The following is a 20,280-nucleotide window of genomic DNA, read 5'->3' as shown; positions in this document are numbered from 1 at the left end:
AAAACAAAGCATTTCTTATAGGGTTATAAAGGTGTATAAACCTCTCCCTAACATAAGCTATTTAAAATCGTGAGGCTGACAAGCTTACGGTAATATGTAACGAGCTAAAACGGATAATATCTACTAGCGGTGAGCTTGGGTTGTTACAATTTTAACTTTGTTGTTTGGCACGTTGTACCTTGATTACTATATTGAAATTTAGAGGTAAACATTAAGGGTATGTTCTATTCAAGATTAAAATTGGACTCAAATAATAAGTACCATAAAAACTAACCATTTACGCCTCCAAACCGTAGTTCCAATGGTGGCGAAGAGGAAAACAAAACATTCGTTATAAGGGCATAGAAACATCTCTCTACCATACGCATTCTAAAAACTGTGAAGCTGATATGTAACAGGCTAAAACAGACAATATCTACTCGTGGTGGGCTTGAACTGTTGCAAATGGTACCAGAGTCAGTCACTTGGCGATGTACACGTTAGGCTCCCAAGGGGGTGGATTGAAAGATCCCACATCTGTTGAAGAGGAGAACAAAACATTTCTTATAGGATTATAAGGGTGTAAAATCTCTCCCTAACATATGCATTTTAAAATCGTGAAGCTAACAAGCTTACGATAATATGTAACGAACTAAAACGGATAATATCTACTAGCAGTGAGCTCGAGTTGTTACAGTTTGCTACGTTTATATGTTTTTGCACTGTACTCGCTTAACAAAAAGGCTGGAAGATGATCGTAGATGATAGAATAGAGATCGAAGATCGAGGGTATTCCAGTCCAACACATTTTTGTTAATGGATCGGAGGGGATAGAAATTTGAATATCTAATCTTTTAAATCTAAGTCCGGTTAATTGAAATTAATACTAATTAATGGAAATGAATGTAATTATTTTGTGAAAATAATCTTAATTAATTAAATTAACTATAATTTGAGTTGTTAATTTTTTTATTGCAAACATTATTAATGAATAAAATATATTCAATACGCCATAATACAAAATTAATTAAGTGGGTTACAGCTCAAAAGAGATTATTAATTAAAGCTAATAAAAACAACAATATTAATTAATTAACAAAAACATTATATATGATTAAAATAATCCCTAATAATAATAATATGAATATTAAAAAGGATTAAATGGAGATTAATTAATTAATTAATTAAATCAAAAGCCAGTTCCATAAGTGGTACCAGCTCCAACTAGGTGTGTGCATGAGAGTGGTACCAAACAAAGCCCTCTACTCCTCAGCTCCTTCAATGGCTTCTCTTGCCTTTTCCTTTCATCTCCCTAATAATAACATATTAATTTAACCCATTTATATCATATAAAATATGAGTAACTTTAATTTCTTTAGAAAAAAGAAAAAAAAAGCGTTCGGTAACTGTTCGTGAAGAAAAGTAATAGAAGTGTTCAAAAAATTCGATCAACCCGACCCAATTTGTATGTTTGAATTTGAGTTGGGTTATAAAGTTACTTCGATTTGGTTGGGTTCAAATAAATGAAAACTTTATAAGTTAGTTGGTTCGTGAATTATTATAAAATAATATATATATATATATATATATATATATATATATATATATATATATATATAATTATTTTTATTATTTATTATCCAACCACCGTAAATTTTCAAGATATATATAATTTAAAAATAAACATTTTGTTTTTTATTAAATATAAAAATGTGAATAAATGATTCCAAGATCTCAAATCAACCTGATCTTAAAAATTTATAGTTGGGTTAGGCTGGACTCATTATTTAACAAGAGCGGTTTAGGTTGAAAAAATTTACAAACTAAAAATGTCTAGACTTGACCCGACTCAACCCATGAACACCCAAATTTTGAAATCTTACTTAACTTTTTAGAAAAAATTGGATTCTATCAATTTTGACGATAATAACGAGAAAGATATAGTGGAAAAGTATAAAAAGATAAGGGTTTGAAATTGAAACTTTTTAAAGAATAAAGACTAAAGTGAAATGAACGCTATAACAATCGAGACTAAAACATGTATTCAAAGGAGAATACCGACACGAGTTGTTCAAAAGCGGGATTAGCCAATTAAAAAAAAAGTGTTTTAATAAACTTTTAATGGTTTTTTTTTAAATTTTTGGGATTCCAAAAACAATTAGGCAGCCTCCAAGCAACACTTTTTTGGTACACCTTTTGAGCAAGTATTCAAAGGTATAAAGCTAATAACCTTATTCCTTTTCATTCCCTTTATTTAATTTTTTTTTTTTTTTTTAAATTTTGATTCAATTTATGATTTACGTTGTCAAAATCTTTCATTTGAAAAAACGTCGGTTGATATTTTAGCAAAAAATCCTAAAACAAACTCGTAAAAATGACTCGAATCAATAAAACCAAAGTTAACCCTTCTTAAATGAGGCATTGATCTTCAGTGTTATGGAGTTAAATATTTTTAAAAATTAGAGAAAAAAAATCCTTTTTAAATAAGCTCACAAGCATCATAACCCAAAAATCCAAATTTTTTTAATTTTAAAAACATTACTCGTCAATTTATGAAAACGTATGAACTTTGTCACCAAAAAGAAAACCGACCCGTTTTAAATAAGCTCTCGAACATCACAACCCAGAAGTCGAAATTTTGAAAAATAAATTAGTAGAAAAGATATTACTCGTCAATATTGATACGAACGCCCTCGAATGCATGAAACTTTTAAGCTTTAGTATATACTTACAAGAGGCTTATGAAAATGTATGAGCTTTTTCACCAAATAGAAAACCGACCCATTTTAAATAATCTCTCGAACATCACAACCCAGAAGTCGAAATTTTGAAAAATAAATTAGTAGAAAAGATATTACTCGTCAATATTGATACGAACGCCCTCGAATGCATGAAACTTTTAAGCTTTAGTATATACTTACAAGAGGCTTATGAAAATGTATGAGCTTTTTCACCAAATAGAAAACCGACCCATTTTAAATAATCTCTCGAACATCACAACCCAGAAGTCGAAATTTTGAAAAATAAATTAGTAGAAAAGATATTACTCGTCAATATTGATACGAACGCCCTCGAATGCATGAAACTTTTAAGCTTTAGTATATACTTACAAGAGGCTTATGAAAATGTATGAGCTTTTTCACCAAATAGAAAACCGACCCATTTTAAATAATCTCTCGAACATCACAACCCAGAAGTCGAAATTTTGAAAAATAAATTAGTAGAAAAGATATTACTCGTCAATATTGATACGAACGCCCTCGAATGCATGAAACTTTTAAGCTTTAGTATATACTTACAAGAGGCTTATGAAAATGTATGAGCTTTTTCACCAAATAGAAAACCGACCCATTTTAAATAATCTCTCGAACATCACAACCCAGAAGTCGAAATTTTGAAAAATAAATTAGTAGAAAAGATATTACTCGTCAATATTGATACGAACGCCCTCGAATGCATGAAACTTTTAAGCTTTAGTATATACTTACAAGAGGCTTATGAAAATGTATGAGCTTTTTCACCAAATAGAAAACCGACCCATTTTAAATAATCTCTCGAACATCACAACCCAGAAGTCGAAATTTTGAAAAATAAATTAGTAGAAAAGATATTACTCGTCAATATTGATACGAACGCCCTCGAATGCATGAAACTTTTAAGCTTTAGTATATACTTACAAGAGGCTTATGAAAATGTATGAGCTTTTTCACCAAATAGAAAACCGACCCATTTTAAATAATCTCTCGAACATCACAACCCAGAAGTCGAAATTTTGAAAAATAAATTAGTAGAAAAGATATTACTCGTCAATATTGATACGAACGCCCTCGAATGCATGAAACTTTTAAGCTTTAGTATATACTTACAAGAGGCTTATGAAAATGTATGAGCTTTTTCACCAAATAGAAAACCGACCCATTTTAAATAATCTCTCGAACATCACAACCCAGAAGTCGAAATTTTGAAAAATAAATTAGTAGAAAAGATATTACTCGTCAATATTGATACGAACGCCCTCGAATGCATGAAACTTTTAAGCTTTAGTATATACTTACAAGAGGCTTATGAAAATGTATGAGCTTTTTCACCAAATAGAAAACCGACCCATTTTAAATAATCTCTCGAACATCACAACCCAGAAGTCGAAATTTTGAAAAATAAATTAGTAGAAAAGATATTACTCGTCAATATTGATACGAACGCCCTCGAATGCATGAAACTTTTAAGCTTTAGTATATACTTACAAGAGGCTTATGAAAATGTATGAGCTTTTTCACCAAATAGAAAACCGACCCATTTTAAATAATCTCTCGAACATCACAACCCAGAAGTCGAAATTTTGAAAAATAAATTAGTAGAAAAGATATTACTCGTCAATATTGATACGAACGCCCTCGAATGCATGAAACTTTTAAGCTTTAGTATATACTTACCAGAGGCTGTGAATTCGTGAGCTCTTTTGGAGCACTTCGCTGATAAGGGTAACTAAGAGCCTGCCAGTCAAAAAAGGAGAGAAAGCTATGAAGATCCAGAGAAAAGAATGTTGAGAAAAGCATGAGATTTTACTGTGCCTTTTTTACCTCTCAATCTCCACTTACATAATAATAATAGGGTCTCTTTTACAGAGCTTAAAACTGTAAATGGGTAAAAAAAAATAGGCTTTTTACCTCAATTTGTCCCTGAAGAAATCTGATATACCCAATAGCTTCTGACAGCACCGAGGCAGTATCAGTCTACAAAAGGGAAGGGAAAAGGAATTTATATATATATTTTTTTTTAATTTATTTATTTAGTTAGTTATTTATTTATTGAAGTTGTTAGTGTTTAGAAGGAAATTACTGTAGTAATAAAGTAATAGTTAAATTATACCGATACCCGTGAACTCTGAGGTAAGTTTCGGTAACGTGTAAAAATTGAAAAACGTATGTAATATCATTTATAACATTATTCTCGTAAATTGATTTACGGGTAAAAATGAAAATTTTTAAAATTGAGTGAAACATAGTAAAAACTAAGATATTTTATGTAAATTTAACCTAAACCCTAAATTTTACCTTTCCGAATGGAGAGACGATTTGGTGAAGAGCTGTAATTCGATCTACGAGCTTCTCCTTCCTCACCTGTTATTATTCGATCATAAAGATGCAAACTTTTCATAAACCTTTCATAAATTGAAGTTTTGAAGTAAAATCTACCTTTAAAGGTGGTTGGGTTGAAGATGGCGGATGAACCCTAGCTTTCTTACACGCGCCACCGCCGACGACAGCGGAGCGATTCGACTGTTCAAGTAAGGGAGAATGTTACAATTTGAGAACAAAAGCAAAGCCAAGGAAGTGGCTCACCTCCAACGAGCGGTCGGGGTCGGGGGCGCCACTGCCACCGCCGGAGACGACACGGTTGCTCCCGTGATGTGGGTTGTTAGTATTACATGAAAAGTGAGCAAAGTTTGGATTGTTGTTGAAGATTTGGTGTTGGAAATTCTCCAACTTTGTTGGATGATAATGAGTCATCTGGGTTTGGTTGAAAACCCTATGTTCTTCGCCTCTGATAACACAAAAAAGACATAAAAGTGAAGAAATTAAAGAACATCATATAATTACATGACAAATTGGCTCCATGTCTGAGGCTGTTCAGCTAAAGAAGTTGTCCACCAATTAGGGTTTCCACCCATCATTTGCTTAACTTCAGCTCTAGAATCTATGAGGCTTTTTGGAGGTGGAAGAGAACTTAAAATATATATACTCTTACGGTTTGTGCTATATTTCAAAAATATTCTTAAATTTTCAAAATTAACGTTAAAAAGTTGAGAGATAATCTATGAGGTATCGATTGATGATTTTCGTCTATATATTGACGATAATTGTGAGATCCTACGTCGATTGGAGAGGGGAATGAAGCGTTCATGATGTGAAAATCTCTTCCTAACAAACGCATAATGGGGGAAGTCAAAAGGGAAAGCCCAAAAAACTGGAGGGGAAGTCTGGAAAAGAAAGTTTAAAGAGGACAATATGTGGGTGAGTACCGGTTCTATTGCATAACTCTGAAAAAGCGGGCAATATCTACTATTGGTGGGCTTGAGAAGAAGGGATTCAAACCTGATTAGATGTCCTAAAGTATTATCTCGTATGGTGTAGTTTCGTCTACTCTAACCTTGTTGAAGCTCATATAAGTTATTTTTCGTTTCACTCAAACAACATTCGTTGACGTTAGTTCAAACATATCGTAATTAATGACATCTTAGTGAAGAAAGTATACAATCGAAACCACATATAAATAAAAGTAACCATAAGGATACAATAACTAAGAAATGCTTACAAAAATTGACATTTAATATTCATACCAACAAAATGCATCGATCTTTTCGATAGCTCAGTCATAAAAATCTCAAAATTAAATGTGTTTAACTTTAAACAATTCTATATTGGATGACCCTTTTAAAAAATTTCGTAACAAGCAGATGAAAACAAAACATACTAAAAAAACTCGCATTAGTCTGAAGTAAGTATCAATGGATAGATATAAATTTTAATATACTAAATTATTATTCAAACAAAATGATTTGTTTGTTTATATTTTAATAATATTTAAAAAATTAATTATAATATATTATTTCCTTTTTGAGAGGTGTGGAAAAAGTCAGATGGGAATATTATATTTTAAAGAAAAATGGTTCCCAATATTCCATTTTTGCCCTTCTCATCAACATCAAACTTCAATTTTACACTCACCTTTTCAAATTAAATAATCTTAATTGACAAATGGCGTAATGGGCCTAAAAAGGCCCAAATAAAACGAACCCTGGTAATGGGCCTGATGGCCCAAACTCCGTAAGAGGGTCTTCTTTTTTTTCTTTTTTTTTTTATTTTTTTTTCTCCAGTTGGTTAAATTTTTAATAATTGCATTTATGGACGAAATTAGTTAATAATCCAAAAGTAAATAGAAATATAATACATTTAAAAAAGAAATTACAGGTTGGGTCAATTTTCAAAAACTGCCCACTAAATCTTGAAATTGCATATTGACCTCATCAGCCATCTCCATTTCCCCGAGCCTCCTTAAGCCCTTGCTCAAAACCCTAACCGTATAATCATCGGCTTTGATGGTGGATCCCCAACCGCTCCTCTTCATCATCCTATAAATCCTCACCGTCGATTCCCTTCTATCCCCACCAATCACCGCCTTGATCAACTTAATCAAACCCTTATCATCGCACTGGATCGCCCTATCTTCATCTTCCAAATCGCAAACCAGCCGGTCGATTTCCTCCGCCGCTCCGTTCCTCGATAACGCCGCTGCCACCTCTGCGTACATCCCTAAATCGGCGCCGTACTCCGATCGTACGACGGCGAAAACCTCCAAAGCGAGGGCGCACCGGTCCTGCCGGAGAAGCTCCTTTAAGGTGGCGACGAGGTCGGCTTTGAGCAATCGGGAGAGCGTAGTGGAGAGGACTTGTTCGAGCTTCGTCGGGTCGGATTTCTCGGCCCGTTTTAGAGATTGAATGGCTTGGATTGCTTCGGTGCTTAGGGTTCTGCCTTTGACTAGCGGTCCTCGGTTGTCCCGAGGACCGCAGCGTACCGGAAGGGAAACGACGACGGTAGCGGTGGCGGAGATCGGAATCGGAATCGGGATTTGAGATTTGAGAAACGTGGAGTGAAGAGAGAAAGCCATGGCGTAGTGCAGGTTGGGTAGCGGATTGGGTTTTTGCAATGACTATTGTACCCTTTTGCTGAGCGTTGTGGGGAACTTGGGCTTGGCCCGGTAATATTGGGCCTTGTAACTTGTCTGTTTAATTTATTCTGTTGGGCCGTATGTTGGAAAAGTTGGGCCCAATAACTGAATAATAATGTAATCAATCCTTGAAATGAAAAGGACATGTCATCATACACGTATTGAAAAACACCACATTGGAAGTGATAAGCCAGCTCGACCTCCAACATTGCTTTGGAATTGCCACCTCATTAATTATAAAATAATAATCCTTCAATTCTTAAAATGAAAAACTAATTAAAAAGTTAGATAATTTTGAGATTAAATTAATTTTTTTTAAAAATTCTCTAATTTAAAATAATCTAGGGAATTTATAATAATCTAGGGAATCATCGTGAATTTATAATAATCTAGGGAATGATCATGAGTTTATAATCAAGAAATACTCTCTCCATCGGCGTGAGATCTCTTGGGGAACCAGGAGAAACTCAAAGCAAAGTCATGAGAGCCTATGCTAAGTCATGAGAGCCTATGCTTAAAGTGGACAATATCATACCATTGTGGAGAGTCGTGTTTGTCTAACATGTTATCAGAGACATGCTCTCCAAGCCTTAAACTTTTCTCCGGGGCTAGAGGATTGTTGGGAGGGAGTCGTACATTAGCTAATTTAGGAAATGATAGCCTTAAACTTTCTCCGAGGGCTGAAGGATTGTTGGGAGGGAGTCCTACATTAGCTAATTTAGGGAATGATCATGGGTTTAAGTAAGGAATAATCTCCATTGGTATGAGGCATTTTGGGAAAGCCGAAAGCAAAGCCATGAGAGTTTATGCTCAAAGTGGACAATATCATACCATTGTGGAGATGCTCAAAGTGGACAATATCATACCATTGTGGAGATCCACGATTCCTAACATGGTATCAGAGTCATGCCCTAAACTTATCCATATCAATAGAATTTTCAAATGTTGACTAAGATATCAGAGTCATGCCCTAAACTTATCCATGTCAATAGAATTTTCAAATGTCGAACAAACGACTCCAGAAGTCGAGGCTCTGAAGGCATAGTAAAAAATGACCAAGACTCTAAAAGAAAAAGAAGTTGAGCCTCAATTGAGTGGAGGTGTAGTTTGTTATTTAAAATTTTGAAAGTTCATAGATATTTTTTTAAAACTCTGCCTATAAAAGGCGAGAATATAGTTCACCGAGTTAGAACTCGGGATTGTTTGTATGCTTTTAGGGTCATATGATATGTCGTGCACTTTAAATTTAAATTCGAGCTATAGAGATTAGAGTGGCATATATATATATATATTTGTGAATTTTATAATGGATATGGTGTAGGATGAGAAAGGGGCCGAGTTGAGGCTGCTGCTTGTTGGGAGCCACCAGCCGACCACAGCGTGCAGTTGGTCGAGGCATTTTCTAGTGGAATTGGATTTGCTTTGCTTTTTTTTTTTTTTTTCCTTAATAAATTCAAATATTTTCTACCTTTATTTGCCTTTTAACCTAAATTCTTCTTTTTGAACCCGAGAAATTACGTAAGTAGTTTAGCTCAAGAGGAAACCCACTACAGTATATGGAGACGATCATCAAGAGCTCCCGAAATAGGGTACTGTAAACTTGCCCTGAAAAGGTGAGGGATATAGAATTTACTAAGTTATCGAGATTTTACGTACGTATTTTTCAACTGTTTTGTGGGGAATGTTTTATATTTGATGAAATTGACCCACGTTTTCAGTAGGAACACACCTAAATATTGTAGGTGATTATAGACAAAAAAAATTTACCCTAAAGCTCGAGCTCCAAACAAAATCTTACCTATAGTCGAATTTAGAGCCTATTCATAGGGTTAATCGGACTTAAACCGCTTAAAAATTACTAAATAGTATTAAATGCCCAAAATATTAATCATACTAACCTCTTATATCTTTAATAAAAAATGAAAATTTCAGCAACTTATTTTAAATAAAATTAAAATTTTAATAGTTTATTACTAAAATAAATAAAAATGTTAAAAGTTTGAGGCTAAATTCGTAATTTACAACAATATATATTTTAATCAAGTCAAAATTCGTACTTTCATGTGTTTTATCACGCCTATGTCTACACGACACGTAGCCTCAGGTGAAAAACGAGACCACAAATCATGCGGCCAATGGCGTGCCACGTAAGCTGTAATCCGGACCCACGTCAGTCTACGGTCAAATCAGATAGCGGCGGATTCTTTGCGTACATAATAACAAAATAGCAAATTTCTGAAATTTATTATTATTTTAATCGTACAATAATAATTATTTTAATTTTTTATCGTCATAAAACATTAAGGTACTGTTCATTATTTTATAAATTAATGATATTTCTATATTGGAGTGCTTTTCGATGACTAGTTCATTCAACTAATACTTCTAGAAGTTTGTTATATTAATAATCATTTTTTTACAAAATAAAATAATAAACTAATATTTAACAATAATAATATTTATTTATTTATTTTCAAATATTTAATTAAAATTTATGGCTCAATTTTAATAAATATTTAATTATTACCTTTTTAATAATAAAAAATATATTTCAATAGTGTACAATAAATAATAAAAATAATTATAAAACTAAATAAAAATCTATGATTAAGCAAAAATATATATTTTAAAATTAACAATAAATTTAAATTCGTTGGTTTTAATTCAATATAATTAGGTTTGATTGATCCAGTCTTTCATGATTTAAGTTTTTTTTTCAATCAATGGTTCAAAATACAATTTTGTAATTTCTCTTTCAAGCATTTAGTAGTGTCGAATTATCGTTTCTTAGTCGGGTTCTCCTCTCCGACCTCTCTCGAGCTCCACCCGACCCCTCCCGCCTTTTTTAAAAATTACTTTAAAAAAAAAAAAAAGTTGAGTATGAGATTGAAAGCGTGTGAAATGCACTTAGATTAGGCAGAGGGCCGTGGGTAGGAACGCAATGACACGCGTGGGGGAGCAAATGGGTCACAATCCTCCATTCTCCTTGTCCCTCACTCCCACTATCATATTCTTTTTTTATTATTATTATTTATTTTAACCCATAAAACCATAATTATTTCGTTGAACCATCAAATTAATGTCTTAAATTATGTTTTTTTTGGATTTTTTAGTTTTAAAAATTGGGTTTGAAATGATGAGATTTGTTATTGCTATTGTCTGCTCATAATGTTTGTAATTGAAAATTTATTTCAAATGGATTTAGATTTTTTTTCGCGATTAATTAAAAAATAAAATAGCGAGATTTACTCGTATTCTTATATTCTTTGTTTTTCCGACAGTTTTAGATTTTTTTTCAAGATTACATTGACCATGTAATTAAATAATGTTGTCTTTGTTAATATTAAAAAGTATTTTTTTAAGTGAAAATATTATTTTTAAAAGAATTACTAATTAAATATTTCTTCTAGAATAATTGAAATGGTTTTATTTTTTAATTTTATTTTGATTTTTCTTTAAAAAAACATAAAATAATTATTTTTATTCAAATGTAAAAAGAAAAGAAAAGAAAAAAAAAACAACAAAAACCCTTTTTCTAAAAAGAAAATAAAAAGTTAAAAATAAAAAGGGAGAATAAAAGGTAATGTAAATAAATAAATAAAATTGAAAAATAAATAAAGAAAAGTACAATATCAAATAATGAGAATCGGTGGAAATAAAAAACAAAAATTATATTTTAAAATTTAAAATTTAAAATTTTAAAAAATTTTAAAAATGTTTTTATTACCTATAAATTCAATAAGATCGAATATCAAATAGTTACGAAACAAGACCTAAAGTAAGGTAATTTTTGTCGGTTCGAGTCTATCTTAATAGACAAGTCACCTATCACATGAGTAAAATAGAAGTACATGAATACATCACGAACACGTTTGAATGAGAGTTACTCAATAGCAAATTTGAACCAGTAACACGAAGATTTTCTGTCCTCTACTCTACCAACTGAGCTATATCGGTCATTTCCGACATATTATCTTTATTTATTTTCATAGCAAATCGGTGAGACAAAGATTTTGAGTCATTTACTCTACCAAATAAGGGGTTACTAACATTAGTTACAAACGTCAAATATTTTTAATTTTCATAATAATTTTAAAATAAGGATAGAGTAGGGTTCGTTGTAAACTATTTTTTGAACTCTGGCAAAAAAAATGTCAACCCATAAACCAACCGAAGTTTTAGTTTTCAAAAAATTAAACCTAACCGAGAGAAAAAATATAACCTAACCTAACTTTTATAGTTTAGGTTGTACGTTACGAATCAGTCGGATTATCGTGTCAATTATAATTACGAAAAAGTACTTTTATAAAAAATACTTTTTTTTTTTTTTAATTTTCTTTTAGAAACTGTGCAGCACCTTATAAAAGAAAGATGCAGGGTGCAGACTGCAGTTGTCCCCATAGGATAAAATCTCAAATTTTAATTCGAATATACATATAAATTAGAAAATTAAAATAATAATAATAATAAAAAAATCAACAAAAATGGAATTTTTGTCTTGCTTCAGCCGATGACTGGCTCCCTTTCCTCTCGCTCTCTCCCATGACTGGCTACTGTTCTATCCTTCAACTTTTATCCTAAAAAATGACTACAAACCAAACCATTTCTTTACACAAATCACTCCTAATCTTAAACTAATCAGCTTTAGCTAAAACCCCTTTTACGCTGTTCATTAGGATGAGGCCCCAATGTAAGATTAATCGCGTTTTAGAGCGTTTTAATGTCGATTTAGCGGTGTTTTTCATTTCGATTATGTAAATGGGGAAAAGGGTAAGTTTCTATTGCCACAGAAAGGGGCGATGAAACTTCTTTTTGGGTGTAAACAAAATCAGTAATCTGGGAGCTTATTCAGACCCTTCTCTGTCTCTTCTCCTCTCCTTTTTTGCCTCTGTTTCTTGCGATTTTGAAGAACTTGGTTCTGTCATTTTTGATGTCTAATCGCTTAGAACATAATTACATTGGATTAACGGAGGATTCTTCGATGGAAAGAACCCCTGAGAAGAATTCTTCATCGTCTTCTTCTGCTTCATCTTCTTCTCCTCCTCCTGGTACGAACGAGGAGAAGAACTGCGCTACTGTGAGTTTCAAGGACACTGAATTAAGGCTCGGATTGCCTGGTTTTCAGTCGCCTGAGAGGAAATCGGGAACTGGGATTTCGCTCTTTGGCAATGATTTTGAGGATAAACAGAGTAATGGGTTCTGTTCTTCTCGTATTTTGAAGAATCTTGTGTCTGGGTCTAAGAGGGGTTTCTCTGACGCCATTGATGGGTCCTCTGTAAAATGGGGTTTCTCTGGGAGTAATGGATTAAGCGAAGGGACTATGTTGTTCTCGCCCAAAAGTGGGATGCCGCCGAGCAATGTTAATGCGCCACAGGCTTGTGGTTCCTTGAAGGCTGTGAAGGAAGTGGTTCCTGTTAAGCAATCTTCTAAGCCTGCTCAAGAGAAGAAGCCTCAGGTTTCTGAAAATGGCGGCGCTCCTTTGGCTAAGTAAGCAAGATTTTGTTGTTGCTTCTCTTGATATGCTGTTCTTCACTGAGTTGAATGAAATAATTGTTGGGTTTAGTGTTAATTTCTCTGTTGGGTTGGATGTTTTTCTTGTTAATGCTATCATTACAATGCTTTGGGTAGCTATATATCTGCTTGTTGTAGTCTGTGTTGTGGAAGATTGAGATCAGTTTATGCTTGGTTTCAAAGTAGAATCAAGGTTGATTATGATGAACATGGAGCTGCTTGGCCTATTGGGAGTCGAGCGTTTTGTGATTTCCTTTAGTCAATGACTAAGTTTCTTTGTAATTCTATGTAGTTTAGGTTGCATGTAGAATCATTCAAGCTTGACATGATCGATCTTGCTTGTGGAGTGATTCGAATCTCAAACAAGTGTTCTTGCTTCGAGATATTTGATTTCCCTTGGAGTGATTCTTTATCATCAGGGCTAAGGGTTCTTTCCTTTCCTTTGCTATTCTATGTAGTTTAGATTGCATGTTTTGCATCATTCGATCTTGCTTGTGGAATGATTCGAATCTGAAACAAGTGTTCTTGCCTTGAGATATTCGATCAACAAAGTAATTCGAGTCTTACTTTCCTTTTAGTGATTCTTTATCACTTTCCTTCCCCTTGTTGGGCATAGGCTCGGAATCATGTTCGTGATGAATGCCTCCAACAATGATAGGCGATAAGAGAATAGGCTTGAAAAGTGCGTTCGTGTGAGGATGATGTATAGGAAGAGATTGGACTCTCTTATTTTATATGGTTTTGATGTCTAATACTGTGGAACGAAACATTCTTTATATAAGGGCATGAAAACCTCTCTATAGTAGACGTGTTTTAAAAACTTTGAGGGGAAGCCCGGAAGGGAAAGCCCAAAGAGGATAATATCTGCTAGCGGTGGGGTTGGGGTTGTTACAAATATGCATTTGAAGTTTCTCTCCGCTGTTCACTTCGGAGAATACTGAGCCTGGAAAGCTATGAAACGCAGGGCACAGGTTGTGGGATGGCCACCGATTCGATCCTTCAGGAAGAGCACGATGACCTCTACCAATTCGACCAAGAAGGCTGATGAAGCCGAGGGGAAATCGGAGTTGACCGGTTGCCTCTATGTGAAAGTTAGCATGGAAGGTGCTCCATATCTAAGAAAGGTTGATCTTAAACTGTGCAGTAACTATTCTGAACTATCATTGGCTCTGGAGAAGATGTTTAGCTGCTTCACTATTGGTATATCCTCCTTCCTCTCATCAAAGATTTGATCCACATGAATCTATGAACTTTGTTCCTCGTTTTCGTTCTTTTATCGACTCAACGCTACGAAAAGGCTTATTTGGTGTTTTAATGCTCTTCAGGGCAGTGTGGTACGGAAGGACTTCCAACTAAAGAGCGTCTGAGTGAAAGTAATTTGACGGATTTCCTCCATGGATCTGAGTATGTGTTGACGTATGAAGATAAAGATGGAGATTGGATGCTTGTTGGTGACGTCCCCTGGGAGTAAGTCGATTCCCTTTAGTTTGTTTCGTTCGTTTTTGTTTCTATGAAACAAAGAGTCGACTCGATGCGTGTAGAGTTATTACGTGAATGATGAGTAGAACATGTTATTTGAGCTCTTGCCTAGCAGTACATGTGTTGTTTTCTATGCTTGAACACGATGCCTAAGACTTGCGCACATGTTCGTATGGCGTTGTCAATATGATTAATATAGGTGTCATCGATCCAAATCGATCCAAATCTTCGTTTCTGATCAATTGTTTTGTTTTCTTGCTTTTTCTTAACTGGAAAACGTCCATGTTCTATTTGTGTTTACTTTCTTTCTTATCGTTTTGGTTGGATATCTCAGGATGTTCACTGATTCGTGTAGAAGACTCCGAATCATGAAAGGTTCTGAAGCAATCGGGCTAGGTAAGTTGAGGCATAATATCTCGAGTATAGCATATTTGTAAATATATGTATCTGAAGAAGTGTTTGCTCGTTGAATTGCAGCGCCGAGGGCCATAGAGAAGTGCAAGAACCGAAACTAGCGAGACGAAGTCCCGAGCGAGGCCTAGAGGACAGAACATCTCCTGAGATTTTATAAACTAATGTTGTATGTTATGAAATGCTAACATTTGAAAGACAATTATGTGCTGTGTGTTGATTTTTAATTATCATTGCCTCCCTCTTAATTAAAGAGTGAATCTCCTGTGATTTTGTTTGCACTTACAGCTCCCATTTCTCTCTTTCTACATTACTGCTAAAAAGATACCCCATTAAGAACATTTTCATTTCAGTACCTCGAAGCTAAGCTCGAAAACGTCGATGCATAACACTAGCTGAACAATCATGCACAAAAGGGGCATCAAGAACGACATTTTTTAACGTCGAAAACGACACAAAACATGCTCTATTATCTCGAGAAAGCAGGAAGAGGAGGAAGAGCATGTGCAGGTGCAGGTGCAGGTGCAGCAGGGGCAAGAAGCTTGTTATCTGGCAGAGGAGTTGATATCTGCGGCTGGAGTTGGATGGCGGGGTCGGGACTCGGGTCGTAGCGACGTTGACGGTATCGCTTCAAGAAGCGGGTGAGAAAGTAGCAGAGGAGACGGAGAGAGGAAAGAATGGCTATGAGGAGTAAAGCTGACAGAAGATAGTCAGTTGAGGAGCGAGAGCTGTTGCAGCCAAACAATATTCCCAGACAAACCATGGCGAAGAAAGGGGAAACAGGAAGGTTTCTGAGCAGTTTCTGCAATGGCTTCCAATAAAATTACAGGGATTTGTAAAGCTTTTATTTTTCCTTCTTTTTTCAGCTTTTTAGCTTTGCCTTTGGGGTTCTTTCCTTGTCCAAACAATGCGCAACAGAAGAACTTTCAGGCCTATTCTTGCTTGCCTTCATCAGCCACTGTTTCATTACTCTTAGTCAAGCATGGAATCATTTCAAATTCATCATATATATATATATATATATATATATATATATATATATATAATAGGTGAAAATACAAATATGACCTTCAAATTATATTAATTTGGAGCAATTACCTTATAAGTTTATAATCGCAATTCGTTAATAAAAGCAACGAAATAATTAATTAATTTGAGATTAAGAGTCATTTACATTTGGTTATTGGTCTCTTGTCGGTCTCTCGTTCTCTTCAAGAGCTATAACTTCTCCCAGGAAATATCTGTTAAAAATCAGAGTAAACTTTTAAGAACTAACTTGGCTCAGTTCTTTTACTGGTTAATAATTAATTAACCAAAACGAAATTTTACAATGGTCACAAGATAATATTTCAATTTCAAAATATACCGTAAATTGATAGAAGGCATAATAATAGCAAGTCAACCAAGCAAAATTGGGCACTTAATAAGCATGCAATCTAATTCCATTCATAATTTTTTCAAGTTCATGAAAGTGTACTCTGCCATTGTCAGATAAGGTGGCGCAGTATTTTCATTAGCCATCTTTCTTCTTAAATTCTAAAAGATGAACAAGTTTACAAAAAGCATAAAAATTACGGGTTTTATACACAGAGCAGTGATTCTTCAGGACCATCTTCATTCCCAGAAAAGGAGGAACTATGAGGAACGGAACTTAAAATACATGTCCTTCCACAGTCTTCTCTGCTGGAAGTTGTAATAATTCACGAATCCCTTCACAAACCTGCAAATCAAATGTTCAAATACTCGTATGAACACCTCTCACCAACCCCACTTGTCTTCCAAATGAAAAATTAAAAAAAGTAGCTTAAAAGGGGCATGAATGGAAGTTTTAGGATCCCAGAAGTATGAATATTTGATTAATGGAAAATTTTGAAGTATGAAATGCATACCAACTTGATCTGCGCTTTAATTGATGCAATTAAATGAGTGTATTCTTCTATCTGTCTGCGTGGTTACAGCAAAAACATATACAGGCTCTTAAATAAACGAAAATTTGAAACCTTGAAGGAACATAAGATCCTAGCACTTGCGTGTTCAAGCACTAGTCTGAACCACACCGGCAATGCTTGTTAAAACACTTACCTGGCTAACCTTTCTTCTTTGAGAGAAATGAACTTTAAAGCTTCAGACCACGTGAACTCCACGTGAAACCCGAGCCCAACATCTACAAATATTCTTTGTGTATCTGCCCTGTAAAAGTGCAAATCATAATCGAGTAAATTCGCCTGAGAAAGGTAAATTAAATGGGGGCTCATCGCGTCTTGGCTTTGGCTCGAACCAAATTCAGCCCGAAGTCAAAGTTTAACCCATCTGACTCAACCCAATCAAACCATTAATTGGAATGGATATGGATCACCCTTTTTAAAGAGTGAATTAACCCATAGAATAGCTCATTTTGGGCAATATTTGGAACAACCCATCATTTAGCTAAAAGATTGGGGACTAGAATTGTATTTTGACATTTGAAATATTAGTACTATGATACTAAGGTTGGTCATTTAGCTAAAAAGTTTCTTATTAGGAATTGATTATAAATAAGGGAAATGAAAACATAGGCAATATTGTCGTTGTTTAGGCTTTTAGTGCGCTCAAGAGGGGGGAGGAGGGTCCTATCACCTAAAACTACATGGGAGTTATTGTTCCCTTTGATTCTTTTGAAAGATAAAAAATAAGAAAAACATAATAACTCCCAAATAGCTTGATATCTAATCTAACCGCCAAAGGATGACCTAATATACAATGGGACTAGCAATAAAGTAACAGGGCACTAGAGCAAATGAATCTAAACTCTATGATTGCCACCTATCTAGAATATTAAAATCCTTCAAGTTTTCTGACAACCAAATATAACAGGCACCCGAGGTGGCCCAAATGCTAACAGATGGTAAAAGGAAAATTAAAAAAAGGGCCACCAGATTCATTATCTAGTTCGGTAAGAAAAACTTACACATTGCCTTGTACATAGACTTCAGAGCCAAGATTGACCAACGTTGTGAGATTAGTTATACTATTTTTCTCCAAATTCTCAATGTTTCGACGAAGGTCTGAACTAATGGTAAAGAAATGTTAAGTGTTAAACATCATAAATACCATCGACAATGCAACAAAACACAAGCGACAGAAGTATGTCGGATAATTGGGAATGAAGTGAAGCCATAAATCTGAGGAGGCTTCAAATGAATTGAAAAGGATACAACACCTTCTGCTGCTCAAACACTTTGTCCCTGCCAAACAACAAACAATATAGAAAAAACAGTTAAATGAGTTTTACATCTCTCAAGTTTTCAAAAATACTCGCAAACAATCATATTTTTCTTCCTTTCCTCGTCCCAAGATCCTATAAAACTCCCAAATTAAAGAAATAACTAATCTTTGACATTGTTTGTTTGCAGGGAATCAATTCAATGTATGGGGCACAAAAAGAACATTTTGAGAAATTTCATTTTCATCATTGTACTTTATGCTTGCATTTTCATATGTACAAAATAAATAGTTTTATAAGAAATTTTACTACTTAAATTTTGAGCTTGAATAAATAGTGAAATTAAATTTCATCAAAACTAAATTTTAAAATTGTCTAAAAACCAAGCAATGAAAAAACATTCAACCAACAAAGTACTCAAAGTCCACATTAATGTCCATCAACAATCTATATATCGCTAGATAGAAAATTGTAACATCAATTTAGATGAACATTCTATATATCGTCAGATAGTAAATGCTTCATTGGGATCCTTCAAAATGCATGAAGTTGAGAATCTGAAACAAATGCATACCTTTCAGCGATTGCATGCACCAAATCAGGTTTCAAGCGACGGTCAACAAATTCCTCAAACCTTTGAACTTTCTCATTCCGAAAGTTATCAATTCCTACATCCATGATCAATAACCACCAACTGATCGTGACAGCCTTGTGGATGTTCTAAAATAGTTATCAACAACAAAGTGGCAAAACTTCTATCCTCCTGCATACACAAATGTACATTTTGGTTATCTGGAGAGTTATATTTAAAATTCCAAACAATTTACCTAACTGCATGGAGGGGAAAAATATCAACAATCCATCAATAATTTATGGGCTATTTACCAATTTAGTTGGGTTGGTTTGCATTTGTTAGAAACAAAACAAACATTTAGGAGACCTGAATTTAACATAGACCCAAGATTCAAAAGTACTGAATGAAAATTGGGTTTATTTTGAAATCGACATTCAAATGAATTTAACAGCAAAAATCGAGATCTTAGCTGGATAAACGTACATGAGTTCCTAAAACAATCAGTCACTGACCCGAACCTTATGAATTTAACAGGAACAATCGAGATCTTAAATTCCATACAAACAATGCTAACAAGTTTGTACGAAAGTTAGTAATTGACGAAAAAATGGTAAAAAAGACATTAATATGGTCAGTTAAACATTTTAGAATTGTTCAGTCCAATACGTTTTCATCTCTTCTCCAAGGGAAAGTGAGCGCAATTCAATCTCCAAGATTTTTCTTTTCTTTCTTTCTAAACCCTTTGGTTTTCAATATCCCCTTCTCTATCTGTGATTTGTTAGTTCATCCTTGCATAGAACCTTCATCATCAAGATTCTTTGGCTTCTTAATCTATCTGCTTCATCTCATGTTCCTACTACCTTTCCACAATTGAGTTCAGTTTTTTTTCTTCCTTTTTTCTAAAATCCTTTTAATTAGGCATTTACCCATCAATTACAGCCTAATTTAGAAAATAAAATGCTCTAATAATTTACTCATAAATAAAAACAAAAAGGTCGACAATTATCTGACCCCAATGCGATTAGATATAAAATTTGGTTGATGGAAGAACTTATCCAATGTAATCGTCATATATAACAACTAAAAAGCTTGAAGACTGTTAGACAATGGCGAGCAGTGTGAGTATGAACTATAACATTGAGTAAAGTTGTAAAAGCAGTACGTCATACCTATGGAGAATCAACGCGGCTGAAGCAGAGGAGAAGTTGTCTCTACATACAATAACTAAATGCTGAGTGGATGCTACGAACGACGGCGACGGCGACGGCGAGGAGAAGCTGTATGCGGTTGCTGCGACTAACGGTGAGCGTCCGGCTGGGATTGTCGAAGAACCTACCCCCTCGGAGACGCAGAGACCGTGAGCGGGAGAGAACGAAAGAATGAAACTGAAATAGGG

At 34.3% G+C, this 20,280-nt stretch overlaps 4 protein-coding genes across 5 annotated transcripts; 1 reads left to right on the top strand and 3 right to left on the bottom strand.

Annotated features, from left to right (window-relative positions):
• Nucleotides 1-1,168: 1,168 nt before the first annotated feature.
• LOC111807094 (transcription factor bHLH68-like) lies at nt 1,169-5,650 on the bottom strand. Its single transcript, XM_023692671.1, has 7 exons — nt 5,580-5,650; nt 5,322-5,523; nt 5,175-5,258; nt 5,034-5,099; nt 4,647-4,712; nt 4,413-4,472; nt 1,169-1,291 (listed from the first exon to the last, which is right to left on the bottom strand). Exons 1-7 carry the CDS (start codon nt 5,648-5,650, stop codon nt 1,169-1,171), a joined length of 672 nt encoding a protein of 223 aa, XP_023548439.1.
• Nucleotides 5,651-6,963: 1,313 nt separating this feature from the next.
• Nucleotides 6,964-7,647, bottom strand: LOC111807093 (protein THYLAKOID ASSEMBLY 8, chloroplastic-like). Its single transcript, XM_023692670.1, has one exon. The coding sequence runs from the start codon at nt 7,645-7,647 to the stop codon at nt 6,964-6,966; it is 684 nt and encodes a 227-aa protein (XP_023548438.1).
• Nucleotides 7,648-12,366: 4,719 nt separating this feature from the next.
• LOC111806821 (auxin-responsive protein IAA27-like) lies at nt 12,367-15,373 on the top strand. Its single transcript, XM_023692301.1, has 5 exons — nt 12,367-13,194; nt 14,183-14,418; nt 14,544-14,685; nt 15,032-15,093; nt 15,175-15,373. The coding sequence occupies exons 1-5, from the start codon at nt 12,638-12,640 to the stop codon at nt 15,210-15,212; spliced, it is 1,035 nt and encodes a 344-aa protein (XP_023548069.1). The 5' UTR covers nt 12,367-12,637; the 3' UTR covers nt 15,213-15,373.
• A 111-nt stretch (nt 15,374-15,484) lies between these two features.
• On the bottom strand, nt 15,485-20,264 carry LOC111806822 (protein UXT homolog). 2 transcript variants are annotated; one of them, XR_002816884.1, is made up of 9 exons: nt 20,054-20,264; nt 18,885-19,073; nt 18,303-18,332; nt 18,056-18,157; nt 17,191-17,298; nt 16,998-17,052; nt 16,695-16,828; nt 16,283-16,349; nt 15,485-16,066 (listed from the first exon to the last, which is right to left on the bottom strand). XR_002816884.1 is itself a non-coding variant. In XM_023692302.1 (7 exons), the coding sequence occupies exons 2-7, from the start codon at nt 18,986-18,988 to the stop codon at nt 16,760-16,762; spliced, it is 468 nt and encodes a 155-aa protein (XP_023548070.1). In that variant the 5' UTR covers nt 18,989-19,073; nt 20,054-20,264; the 3' UTR covers nt 16,521-16,759. The 2 variants fall into 2 exon arrangements, 1 of the variants encoding a protein (XP_023548070.1); XM_023692302.1 differs by lacking the exons at nt 15,485-16,066; nt 16,283-16,349 and having other exon boundaries at nt 16,521-16,828.
• Nucleotides 20,265-20,280: the final 16 nt, after the last annotated feature.

This window comes from Cucurbita pepo, chromosome LG12 (assembly GCF_002806865.2).
Source record: "Cucurbita pepo subsp. pepo cultivar mu-cu-16 chromosome LG12, ASM280686v2, whole genome shotgun sequence".
NCBI classification, from domain to species: Eukaryota; Viridiplantae; Streptophyta; class Magnoliopsida; order Cucurbitales; family Cucurbitaceae; genus Cucurbita; species Cucurbita pepo.
This window is presented reverse-complemented; position numbering and strand designations above follow the sequence as displayed.

Bases quoted from the DNA above. Each gene is read 5' to 3' on its own strand.
- LOC111807094 (XM_023692671.1), bottom strand. From the start codon at position 5,650: ATGGGTGGAAACCCTAATTGGTGGACAACTTCTTTAGCTGAACAGCCT. The intron at 5,100-5,174 runs GTAGATTTTACT...GAATAATAACAG, and splicing joins CAACCCAACCACCTTTAAAG to GTGAGGAAGGAGAAGCTCGT. The intron at 4,713-5,033 runs GTAAAATTTAGG...TCCCTTTTGTAG, and splicing joins TCGTCTCTCCATTCGGAAAG to ACTGATACTGCCTCGGTGCT.
- LOC111807093 (XM_023692670.1), bottom strand. From the start codon at position 7,647: ATGGCTTTCTCTCTTCACTCCACGTTTCTCAAATCTCAAATCCCGATT.
- LOC111806821 (XM_023692301.1), top strand. From the start codon at position 12,638: ATGTCTAATCGCTTAGAACATAATTACATTGGATTAACGGAGGATTCT. The intron at 14,419-14,543 runs GTATATCCTCCT...AATGCTCTTCAG, and splicing joins GTTTAGCTGCTTCACTATTG to GGCAGTGTGGTACGGAAGGA. The intron at 14,686-15,031 runs GTAAGTCGATTC...TGGATATCTCAG, and splicing joins GTTGGTGACGTCCCCTGGGA to GATGTTCACTGATTCGTGTA.
- LOC111806822 (XM_023692302.1), bottom strand. From the start codon at position 18,988: ATGGATGTAGGAATTGATAACTTTCGGAATGAGAAAGTTCAAAGGTTT. The intron at 17,299-18,055 runs GTAAGTTTTTCT...GCACTTTTACAG, and splicing joins GTCTATGTACAAGGCAATGT to GGCAGATACACAAAGAATAT. The intron at 16,829-16,997 runs GTATGCATTTCA...TTTGATTTGCAG, and splicing joins TTAAAGCGCAGATCAAGTTG to GTTTGTGAAGGGATTCGTGA.